This window comes from Neopelma chrysocephalum, unplaced genomic scaffold, assembly GCF_003984885.1.
Source record: "Neopelma chrysocephalum unplaced genomic scaffold, ASM398488v2 Primary Assembly neopelma1_97401, whole genome shotgun sequence".
NCBI classification, from domain to species: Eukaryota; Metazoa; Chordata; class Aves; order Passeriformes; family Pipridae; genus Neopelma; species Neopelma chrysocephalum.
Window position 1 is genome coordinate 615450 of NW_020926042.1, and position 12932 is coordinate 628381.

Here is a 12932-nt window from a genome sequence, read left to right on the forward strand (position 1 = left end):
AACTGCCAACTACAAGAGCTGCTGCAATTAAGCAACTCTGACCTGTCTTGTCTTCTCAAAGCTTCCTTTCCAGCTGTGTGCTCACCTGATCAATAGGAAGCAACTTCTGACTCCTGCAGTGATCCAACAGTCAGCAAACCCTGGCCCTCAGGACTAAGGCAGGAAAAATTCACTTCTGCTTTGAAAGTTTTCAAAAAATTTCATCTCCCTGTCTGCTTTGCCAAAGAAAGCGCTTGACAGATATAGCTTTGGATATGATACCAATTGCTCCACTACCCACAGGCAGAAAGATGTTCATTAAGGTGGTTAGGACTCAAAAAGACCCAGCGTGTTCTACTCACCCAGAACTCAGGTGACAATCAATGCAAATGAGACTGCAAGGAACATATGGATGTACTGGAATAGGTCCAGCAAAAGGCCAGGCATGGTTAAGGTAATGAAGCACCTGATATACACAGAGAGGCTGAGAGAGGTGGGATTGTTCAGCCTGGAGAAGAGAAGGCTCAGGGGAATCTTGATGTGTATATGTACCTGACGGAAGAGGGTGCAGAAGACAGAGTTAGACTCTGATCAGTGCTGGCCAAAGGAAAAGAAGAAACGGACCTAAACTGAAATACAGTAAATTCTATTCAAATACAGAACTTTTTTACACTAAGGGTGGTTCACAGCCTGAAAGAAGTTGCCCAGAGAGGTTATAGAGTCTCCATTCCTGGAGATGTTCAAACCTCACTGATCATGCACTCCAGGCGACCCTGTTTAGAGCAGGGGAATGGGACTAGACCATCTCCAGAGGTGCCTAAACCATTGAGATTTGGGGTGGGAGGAAGACCTAGTTTAGGCGCCCTGAAGCAAAACCTACAGCTCTCCAGGACTCTGGAAACCAGAGTATGATTAAAGGAAATCGGTGTCAATACAAATCAGCTTCCTTGCAAAGTACAGGGTTGCAGGGGGAGGCAGAGAAGGGAAAAGGATCAATACTCCAACCAGCACAGCAAATCATAAGTCAAGGTGCCATTAAAAACATTAAGTAAGGGCTGGGAAGTAACTGCAAGAAGTTACTCCTGCTCTAATCTGCACACAGCTCGCACCAGGCCAAGGTTCATTTTCCTCTGAGAACTCAGGACTTGCTGAACTGCTCCTTCTTTGCTTGGTGTGATAAAAGATTTGGGTCACAGACAGCTGCACTGGTGCCACTGCAAGTCAGCCAACACCCTAATAGAAGTGTAAAGCATAAGAATAGGTGACAAGTCCTGACAAAGTGGATGGAACAATCTACCTCTTCCCTGTATTTGCACACTATTCCCGTAAAAAACAGAAGTCATCCTCATATTTTATTTTTATTGCAACTGGAAAAACCTTCTCAATCAAGATGCCTTTCTCAAAAATGAAAACTGAGAAAAGGAAAGGCAGCACCTGAGAGGAAGTCAGAATGCCAGGCTGCAGGTCCCAACTTTACACAGAAAATAACCACGTATTTGGCCAAGTAGCCTTTCAGGAATTGACCCAGCAGGGCTCTCACTCTACATTTATGATTTCAGGCATCAAGAATGATTTAGATGAGTCAAGACTAATGACCTGGCCATTATTAATTCAGCATATTTTTAAATAATTTTGTTTGAGTGTCAAGTCACTGGCTTGAAAAGTTGTAACATTTCTTTATCTTACCCTTGGAATGATCTTTTTTTTTTCTTCCAAAAGCTAAATTCTTCAGATCAGAGGAGTTATCTGGATCAGACAATCACAAGTGGCTGCCTAAAAGATGTGTAAGCTGGCCTAAATACAATCACTTTGGAGACCTCCCCAGTGGCTCAGGGATGATGGTCAGCTGGCACTGGGGGCCAGTGTGTGCCCTCACATGAGCCAGAAAAAGCAGCGTGAACACAGGTGAGCATTATACCCCCAACTGTGACCAGAGATGCATAGGAGAAAACCAACGCCCCAGAATTCAGCCTATGCAGAGTATCGATGGTAAAACAGCATGAAATAGGACTGCCAGGCCCTAGATTTACAGCAGTATATAGGCTGTGGTGAAGCTCAGAATTGGGACACAAAATAGCCCAAAATAAATTATTTTGCTTTCTCTAAAGGGAACTGACGGATCCAATCAACAAGTTTCAGTACAGATGGGTTCTGCATATTTTTTAATTTATTCAGGCTTTTAAGGCTGATAAGAATGCCACATTTCAAATTGATCCAAATCCACTGTTTTCAGGGTATTAGTAACGCTGTGTTTTCATAATAAACTCTCTTAAAAGGTTTATTGTCAAAGCTTCTTTCAGGCATGCAGAGTAGGTTTTTGCCCTGAGCAGGATGTACCATCAGTGACCTCACGCTGACACGCAGCTCTGCTCAGAGAGAGGGCCCTCCTGCCAGAGCACCAGTCCAGTCAGCAGGAGCTGAGCCAACTGAGAAGCTACTCAGAGCTCCACACAACAGCTCCAGTATTCAGGCTATCATTCTCTTATCCAGGTCACTCTGTATCATCAGGAACTGAGACACTTTGCATACAGCCATAGAACGAGAGCCACATGAGCAGTTTGCCTGCTGTAGGACTGCAAAACAGGAGCTCAGAGTTCCTTATTCTTGGACCTGCCTACAGCATCCTGCTGTCATCTTCCAGCTGCAGGTACTTCACAATGGAAGCTGAGGTCAGATTCAAACACTGCAGGCGTATGTTTTTTGGATGGACTTTGAGCTGACCACTTCAGTACACAGGGCTGCTGGCTTGTGTGATTCTCTTAGAGCCACATTGTGTCCCAGACTGTGCAGGATAACAGAACATGGTCAGGGACCTGACAGACAGTGAGGGAAATCACACCGGAGACACAGCTCCAGGAGCCCTTGGGGTTCAGCAGATGAGACTGATCCTCACTGCTTGCTGCACCTTACTGCTTCAGATGAACCTTTAGTTTCCAAACAGTTTGGGTTGGGTTTGTTTAAATTCAGTAATCATGCAGACAGCTTTTCCTGCTCCAAACTTGTATATGCCTTGACTAAAGATTACTGCAAGGAATAACCTTATTGACAGCTCCAAGAACAGGGGGCCATAGCCAATTAGTGCATAAGCCCTGTTTGTGGTCTTTCTTTGCTTCTTAAAAGACTTTGTGAACTGCAGTTTCTAAATGCCAAGAATGTCTTTTTGCATGTGCATTTGGGTAGTGATCTTGGCTCATGCATAGCTGAGGGGCTTTCACACCTAGAGTGGAAAGATTTTGTTGGCAGCAGAGAGCCCAGATAGCTTGATCCTACCCATTAAAAACAGATCATTTGGCCTTAATGTTGGGCCTCCAAGAACATCGTCTTTTTGTCTAAATTTTTAAAGACAGACTTCAATAAAAAAAGAGGCTAATTCAAAACAATCTCGTGGAAACTATTTCCATTTGCCATATGGAAAACTCTTGCTATTTCACTCCCACGTAGAAATAAATCTCTGCCAGCTGTTACGAAAACATTGCCAATCTTATCTTTCTTTATTCCCAACATGAAACATTCCAGTGCTGTTAAAATGTTGGGGTTTTTTTTATTATTTTAAAGAAAATTAAAATCAAAGCTCTGCATTTACCTGATGTTCCTGAAACAAAAAACTTATTTTTCAAGTTATTTTATAAATACTTACATGTAATTTACCTTCCAATACAACAGGATGGTACCAAATACCTTAATGGTATATTTGAAATGGATTTCAAATTATTATTAAGGCATTAATTAGATCCTTTAGGAATGGTTCAAAAAGAAGCCTTATCCATTAGTAGATAAGCAAATTTAGAGCCCAAACCTAGAAATGCTTGCTTTCAAGAAACCTCACTGAAAGTTGTGATCATAAGAACACGCAATATCCTACGCTTAACCACTGAACGACTGTATATATACACACATACACTCAAATATGAGGTAAAAAGAGAATTTAACTCAGAGTAAGAACAAGAAGGACATTCAATACAACTGCTTACTCAGTTGCCTTTGGCACTTGGATTCTCTCCTATTCCACTACCACTTGCCAGCCTACATTGTGCTGGAGGCCACAGAATGCAAAAATAAGCTGCAAGTGTGGCTGATGCATTAGAGCTTCCATAAGCACTCCTCGGGATACAGCACAACTTGGAAATGGCTCAGTTGCTCCAGCAAAGCCATTACTCTGTTCTGTACTCCACGGCAAAAAAATGTTACTTGAACTCTTATGAGCCAACGTCTAGTCCAGGGAATCTTTTGCTCCTTGATTAGAAGGGATTGAGAATAACAACAGCAGAGCTCTCTATACCTGCTTAGGCAAACACACCCCGAGGAATATTTGTAGTGAGAGCTGCCAACACTTGGATGTTCACAGAATGTAATCCAAGACAGTTAACCAGGTGCAAACTGAGGTCCTATCAGCTTACACCTGAGCTAATGTCTCACTTTCATGTGCAGACACCACTTTTAAGAGTAGGTTTGTTCAGATGGCACAGGCATTCAGTGTTCAAGAAGATAGCTCATCTTCAGACTTCGGGCTTGCTCAGACCGATACAATGTGCAGTCCAGCACACCCAGCTTGGCCCTAGTATTTTAAGCAAATTACTGAACTAGTTGGTTGGTTTAACAAACCTCAGACTACAAAAGGATTCTGAGATGAAGCAGGACTCTAATTAAATTAGAAGCCTCCACAGATAATTACTGACACTCAGAAGAGGGCTATATTTCTCTAATCCTTCAAAGACACTTCTGGTGATTCACATGAATTGGAGAACAAGACCTTAATAGGGAATAAGCTTAGTTACAGACAAGCTTAGTAAGTGAAAGGACACATCCCAATGGCAAAGGACATGCATGATTGTTACCTACATTGTTTAACTTAACTAAATGCTAAGCAGCAATAGTGAAGCCTCATCATGTGTGGGCAACAATTATACACATTCCTTGTGACCACTGGGCATATACACTATTTGCCAGCACATGTTATAACCTATTTTTTGCTGCTTTTTTTACCTACGTGAACTAGATGCAGATAACCCAAATGAACAAGCACATTCCACAGTTATCCAAGCCTTTGCATGTCTACCCCAATGTAGAGAAAGGAGGGGTCAGATAGACTGGTACCACCTTATTCGTGGTACCACCTTATTCCCCCTTCCATTTGCTCTCTTGGATCACAAAATTTCCTGCTGCAAGAGCAGCGGTGCTGGCAGTATCCAAATCAGGTGGCTTAAGACTGTTTCACTTCCACCTATAAAAATAACAGCAACTGAAATGTAGACATATCCCAAAGAAGTGTTGGTCTGAAATGCTACTCTAAAGGTAACTTAATCTTTGAGGAAATAGTCTTAGAAGTTGTCATGTTTCTCAGCAAAGGAAACGGTGATCACAATTTAAATGTTCTTCATGAGAGTTGTTTTGAAGGCAGAGAAGGAAAAGGATGAAGATGGTGTACCTGTGACACCCAGGGAAGTATCACAGGCAGTGCTCCCAAAGATTTATCTTTCCCCCCTGCAAACACAGCATCAGCAAAGATGGGAATGCTTATCCCTGATAGGCAGGGATCTGTGCCTCATAGGGACATGAGAATAAGCATTTACTCCTTTTGAAACAAAACAAAAAAATCTCAAGGGAAAGTCAACTAAAACTACCACCCCCACTACATTAAAATGTAATTAGAACTCCAGAATAGCTGAACTTACAAAAACTGGTTCTGCTGCAAACAGAGGTACAGGAACATGATTAGACTTTCCAACACCTACATTAACACTATTCTCTATTCCCTTTTATGGAAAAGCATGATGCTAGAGGATAGTTTGCACTGAAAAAATGTTTCTTAAGTGTGCTAAATGTGTTAGGTGGTCAAGTTTACACACACCTAGCATTTAGTGAGATTTCCTTCACTGAAATGAACTCAACCACTTATTAATGTAGATGCCCTCACCATTTGAGTGTGATGCCAAGTCACAGTTCAGCAACACTCAACACATTATTTGGAAGATGTATTTTCCACCTAAGGAATATTTACTTAAGCTTTAGGACAGCTCACTAGTTCAACCAAGAGATGTTAATGTTGTAATTCTTCCTCAAAAGCACAGGATCGCCCTTCGGTAACCACATCAGTCACCATCACAAAGGAATCCACAGAGAGAGAAAAATCAAAGTTAATTTGTTGTTTCTTTTTTTCTTTTTAATTCATCGATTAATTGTTCAGAAGATGAATGGAAGTTATTCTGGCAGGTGACACAGGATTTATGGGGGGGAGGGAGCACACAGGACACATGTTACAGTACAAGCAATGAATCCAGCTGAAACATCCCAGCTCACAATTTACCAAGTTAAGGGTGAATCAGAACAGCAACATGCTGCAGTATGTGCTTTAAGGCACTAACTTTTTCCTCCCTGCTCTCCTCTGGATGCGTTCTGAAGCAATTTGAACCTTAAATCAATCTCCCCTTGTGTGACCTCTAACTCCTGCAGACTGCACGACCTTAGAGAAAGGAGGGTTGGTGGAATTATGCACTGCAGCCCATGAACACAGCTGCAGACATCAGTACCAAAAAGGCAGGGTTGGGGGAAGAAAAAAGGAAAATGAAAGGGCTCAAAAGAAAACCTCTTGCCAAACAAGAAAGACACAAAGCCTTCGCCACAGCTCTGTTACTGGTTCCCTTCTCAGCCACAGCAATGAAATGAATGACTTGGAAAAAAAATTTCTAAAAAACCACAATTTTCGTTTTAAGCTCTGAATGAAGAAAAAAACCTCCACACCCATGTTTCATGTTTTCTTGTTTGCTTAAAGGCCATATTCCCAAGGGCATATCTAAATATTAGGAGCCACAAAACTGTGCAGAGACGCACCCAAGTGTAGCTTGTACAATTAAATTGCTACATATGCACAAATACTTAGAGGATCTCAGGGAAACTATGGCAACCATTAGTCCTCCGGGATGTGATTCCCCCTTTGTCCCCACCTTTCTTTGCTCTTCCAGTCCTTCCCGACTTGGATAAGCAACAGAGTAAACAGAAGTATTAATGAGGTCGGGATTGGACCTGCAACAAAGGATCTGGAAAAGCAAAGAGAGCTGCTCACAGGGTTGAATCTGGAAACATTCTAAAGGAAACAAACTTTTCAGTGGAGTTGTACAACAGAGATGAATGGGATACAGGCAGCATGAGCCTGGGATACAAAGTCTTGCTAGGAAACCAGGCTTAGAGTGTTCATAGTTCCACTGAATCACTTGCTGGAGCACTGTCACAACTGACCTTTAATTTGGATGCCTCATGGTTTTTTGTCCAGCTGAGATATTTAAGGCCTGATTTCCAGAATTGCTGAGCCACTCCAGCTCCCAGTCATTTTCTCACTGGAGAACTGCACAGGACAAACACTTGGAAATTGCTCCTAAGTCTTTAAAAATAGCAAGGCTACTATCTAAGCATCAAACCATATATACCTCTTCTTCTACCCTAAATCATACTTTCAAAAACCTCTCAGGCCCTCTGAGAGGGTTATTGATGCTTGTGAAGTCTCCTGGCATCCTCAAATGAAGAGACTGGTAGAACTGTAAAGCATTCCCTGTTTTCATGTTTATATCTAGCTTCAGGGAGAGAGGCCTCCTCATGTAAGGGACTGTTTATTGACATTTAGACCAAAAATGCCATGCACTGATACTAAAAACCAGTAGAATTTGCTACTCCATACAAGTCTGAAAAATGTTTTTTGCATAGTTGCATTTCAAATGGCATTTGCACAGAAATTCATGCTGTAACAACAGGTCTTTTCTGTTTCAACTGCCACATTTAGCTTCCCCAAAGAAGGTCAACCCCAAACCAAAAGGAATTGTATTTCATTACTGCAGAGGAATATTACTAACCAAAGACAGCTTTTGCCCCTATGAACACGGGAAAACATTACCTGACTTTTCTACACAGGCAATGTCAACACACTGTCGAACATATCCATGTGTAAACACACAAACACACCTGTCTCTCACTCCCTTGAAATCTAAATTGTGTAAAAGAAAACCTCAAATGGCTGCATTCCAATTGTACCTCCCACCTCCCTTTCACCTCCACTTTTCAGTCACTCAAATCTGGTTTATTTCTAATCTTTCTTCTCTGAAATCTTAGACAGCAACAGACTCAGTATGAAGATCCCTGTAGACAAGCTTATGTGCACACTGAGAGAAGAAAAGCTAAACCTTGTCTGCCAAGTCCACCTCTCCAGCCTAAAGGCCATTACGGGAAATGCAGAACCCCTTTAAAACAGAGAAAGAGATTCACTCATCTTCCAGATCTTTTGTGATGCACAGTTGGGCACTTCACAGTGTTTCCACACAGTTCATACTCTTTTTTTCCCCTCCAACTTCTCGGTGTATCACGTACAAAGATGCTGGAGACTCCCAGCTCCTCTGAGGAGATGACAATCCCATGCATTCTAGTTACCATTTCTCTCATGCACTGCCAGCTGCTGTTGCTCCTGTTTTTTGTTGGTTGGTTTAAACAGTGTATTAAACTTTACCATTCAAAAATGTTATTTAGTAGAAGCTTCAAAGAAATCCCACCTCACTGCTTGGACAGCCAATTGACATTAATGACAAGGAGCAATCCTACCACAGCTTTCTCAGTTTAATCCAAAGAATTCTCACAGTGAAGAATCAACACAAAATAAATTTTTCTGAGAGATGTATTGCTTTCAAGGTTTAATCCTAATTCTGACCTGAATTTTGTTAGTAGTTAGAGGTAAACCACTCAGACATCTTTTGCACGTGAGAAGACACCTACTGTAGTATTTCAAGGCAGCAAGGAGTCTGAAGTGCAGTGATCTGCTTTTGTTATTGTATTGATATATCAACACTGTAATTATGAAACTTAATTTGCTCAGTCCTTAGTCTGGTATGTCTCCATACCATTTTCTATTCCATTTCCTCTCATCTCTGCATTTCCTGCTAAATGCATGCAGCATCCACAAAATGACACCATGCCTCACAGCCCTTGGAACAAGACTATTGTGGAAAAAATGAAAGAGCATTTAGAAAAAAGAGACTTGGTCTCAAAGCCTGATTTTGCTATCAACCTTACTTCTTTTATATCACTATACACCACTTGTATCAACTGACCTGATTAAGACCAAGAATGCATCCAGGACAGCTGACAGCAATCCCTCAAACACGGAGGGGACTGAACTACTGCCACAGCCCCACGTGCAACTCTGAGCAGTAGTTTGCAAAAACAGCCTGTGCCAGCACTACTTTGTGCCAATGTCAGAGCTATGCTGGGGATTATTTGCATTCCCACTTACAGACAAAATGAGCCAGCAGATGCTACCGAGACAAAAAAGTGCATCCCCTTGTATTTGTGGCCCAAATCATTCCCCAAAACAGAGCATCAATGGTCTGATCTCACCCTGAGCCTTTTTCCTGCCTCTGGGCTCTCAGGACATAATGTAGGTGTTCAGTGTTTCTTGGCCACCAAAAGCTCTGGGTGTGGGTTGGAAAGTCAGATAGACTGGCCACCCTGCTGTGGTCCTTCCCTGCACAATCGTGCAGTTACTCACACTTCAGCAGAGGATCCAGAGCAGCAATGCAGATTTTATTAAACAGCCTGAAATCTACAGTAGCAGATGGAATTACAAGACCTTTCAATAATTAAAAGTATACATGACTAAAGCAGATTACACAGAACTACACCCTGAATTCTTCCCAAGCCTTGATTCTAGCTGGTAGCACTGAGTGTTTTTACTAAGGAAATGCCAGTCACTGATGGCCTTGAAGGCACTTGTCTGAATTTTTCTAATAGAAGAACTAATTTACTGCAGCTCTACTAAAAATCTCTCTGAACAGCAACAGCTGAACAGCTCAGCAATCATTGGCTGTTACCATCATTGCCAGGCTCCTTTGCCACAGTCACTTGGGAATGAGAAACCTTTACCACGCTTGCGGTTCAAACATTCAAACCCTAAACAGGCACATCAGTGACTAAAAACCAGAATGCCAGGCCGAGTCAAAACAGTTTATATGAACGTGCCTCCAATATCTCTGGTTCAGAAAGGCATTAAATAATGGATAGGAAAACAAAAACTGAACTTGAGCAGCTGGCTCAGGGAACTGCTTTTCCCTCCTTCAGTGCACAGCAGGGCAACCCTACCTAGCCCTCATCTGCTGCACACAGCTTGGACATTTTCTAAAGGCAGCAATACTCTATACTGGAATTCACACAGAGAAATGTCAACTCTAACACTGGGCTCTATATAATTTAAGCTGATATAAGAAATGCTGTTCCAAAAGGCAAGGACACCTTTAATCAGGTAGAAGCTTAAGCACTGTTTCCAAAGCCATTAAGAACCTATTTCTTCCCTTCTGACTTAAGAAGTCTATTAAGGGTCTGTGTTGTTTTGGTTTAGCTGTAAGTCTGCAGGGTGTATAACTAGCAAACACTGAATGTTTTGCTTATTTCTCAAGACTAACAGACTGCATTTCCAAATTATATACTTTTTCCAGAGGGTTTGGTTTGGTTTCTCAAGGTCAGTGCAATATCACAGAGGAGTTTTTTCTTTTTTTTTAAAAAAAAAAGGAAAAATAATTGGAAAAAAAAATAGCCCCTTACCTGTGGCAGAGTGAAGACTCTCCAAGCTCCAGTACCTGGACAGGACGCCTCTCATCCCACCACCACCACACACCACCCCGCTGCTGTCTGAATCAGAACCCGGGGAGAGCCCGGAGCTCCCACTGCTGCTGCAGTTTTCCGCACTGTGTGCCCCGCTGGACTCACTGGGGCACTGCTGGGTCCTCATGCAGGCGGGTGAGAGGGAGAGCCAGGGGCTCTGCTCTGCCGGGGGAGGAAAGGGGCACAGAGCTCCGCAGCTGCTCCCAGGGCAGCGGTACCTGGCAGCGCTGCCCGAGCACTGAGCTGGATTCCTACCCTCCTCTCCGCTTGCCTCGATGCATCCTGACATCATAGGGGTCCACTAAGGAGGCTCCCTCTGTAGCAGCTCAACTGCTTTCAGCTGCGGCTTCCAGCAGCTGATTTTTATTAAAGCCGATTTCAAGGCATGAAAAAAAAGCAAGGGTGAGACAGAGATCTCTCCTCCTAATTTAGCAGAACTGTCAGATTAAAAATAAATAAGTGGAAGTAGTAGAATTTCATGCATTTTAAAAATGCCCAAGTGAGAGAGACCTTGTGTTATCTGCTTCCCCTGAGAACTCAGAAAGGACTTAACATATAAACTAATCATGTTTAGAACTGGCTGCGGCTGCTGCTATTAAAAAACTATTTTTGTAAGTCCTCAAAAAAAGAATTCAAAATGAAATCAAAGCCAGAAAAAGACAGATTGAGATTTGGGGAGGTTGCAGCTGGGAGCTTTGAAAAATCATTTAGCATCCACTCCCAGACTGTAGACCTGGGATGATCCCTATTTCCATATGTGATCTTTGTAAGAGACCTCAGTCCCAACTGAAACAGCATCAATAACTACTTTTTAATTAGAAGGTTTTACATTCTCATTACCTAGCATGATTCAGTGTGTCCCTATAAGAAGGATTCTAAAAGGATAATAGTTTCCTAAGAATGCAGAAATACCTGTGCAGTTTAACAACAGCTTTGAGGCGCCACAGAGGTTTTATGATAAAGGACATTTCTGGGCTGCCACTCTGCTCAAACACCTGCCTTACAATGGCAGATATGTCCAAATATCAAAATAATTTAAGAGTAGCCACGTGGTTTGTACCATGTGCAGGAGAAAACAGTGTGAGACCAGAACTAGATTGCTTCAATGTGAGATTACCCAGGTCAGGTGAGAGTTTGCCAGGTGAGACTCAGGGGTTGGACCAAAATAAAGGAGGAGCTTGGCTCTGCCAGTAAAGCTGGGATAGTGACAGCCACCCACAGTGGGCCACAAAGGAGCAGGTGGGGAAACTCCAAACTGCTTACAGAGTGAACATGTCTGTTTGGCACACAAACCCAAAAACTAGGAGCCTAATTTCACATGAGAACTGAAAATGCTTCTTTTTCTGAATAAGATAATTCTTTCCAAATTAAATAAAGCTACGTTATATGGCCATCACAGCCTGCTTTGACAGAGAGACCTCTTTGACTTTGCCTCACTATCTGTGCAGTATCAGAGTTATTTTATTTCAGTAAGACTTCTGGTTTACTGAATATTTCCTAAAAGAAAAAAATTTCACCCTCCATCACTGCAGAATATTACAAAGCACCCAACTAGTGCTGAACCAACTTTTGAGTCCTTAAATTTTCAGCTATTCTTTAAAAGAAAGGTCTCTGCAGCAATAGCAAAAACAACGTTTCTACAGTGGCCTGTAACAAAATAATGCCTTCAATTATCTTCTGAATGTAACTACTTAGACAAAAATATCTCCTCTAATGCCTTCTAATACAAAAATGGAAACGTGTTCTCGATTTGACTGCAGTAGAACCTCTTCTGCATCTGGTTCTTCCAGGGCCTCCTAGAGCTGCCTGCATTGAAGTACAACTGGAGAGAAACACTTGATCACAATAATGAGGGGGAGGGAAGTTAAGCATTGACCACAAAGATGAATGCAGCTGTTCTTCGGATGTGCAGCACAGGGTGTTGAGAAGAGGAAGGGACAGGGCAGCTCTTCAGATGCGAAAGGCGCTAAGGAGAGGCCACAATTCAGTCCTGATTGTCTCTTGCTCCTTGCAATCCCTGCTTGGTGCATGAGAAGTGAGGAAACTCTATGAACCTGTTTCTCTCGCTGACTGAACTACTGACCCTGACATTATTTACACGGGCTCTGTAGCCACTGCTCTTGCCTGGCACATCTCTGCCCTCCGCCTGCTTACACCACTCCACCCGTTCTCTGCTAATCCTCCCCCTCTCTGCTCCAAATGCTCTCTGAAAATGCCAGAGACACCGGTGCTGAAGGTGCTGCAGTGTTATGTATAGTGCATTTATGTACTGGAGAGGTATATTTTTTAATAGAATGCAAAGAGGAAAAATACTACAAAGC

General features: G+C 42.4%; 1 protein-coding gene across 2 annotated transcripts in view; it reads right to left on the reverse strand.

Moving 5' to 3' along the window:
- The window catches only part of ARHGEF4 (Rho guanine nucleotide exchange factor 4), a 215405-nt gene that overhangs the window by 89140 nt on the left and 113333 nt on the right, over positions 1-12932 (reverse strand). Inside the window, exon 1 of one of the 2 annotated variants that reach the window (XM_027672529.1) lies at positions 10552-10875. The exons of the other annotated variant lie outside the window; for it this stretch is intronic. Coding sequence (XP_027528330.1) covers positions 10552-10738 — 187 coding nt within the window. The 5' untranslated portion in view covers positions 10739-10875. Of the gene's footprint in view, positions 1-10551; positions 10876-12932 lie in introns of those variants that run through there. 2 annotated transcript variants of the gene reach the window in all.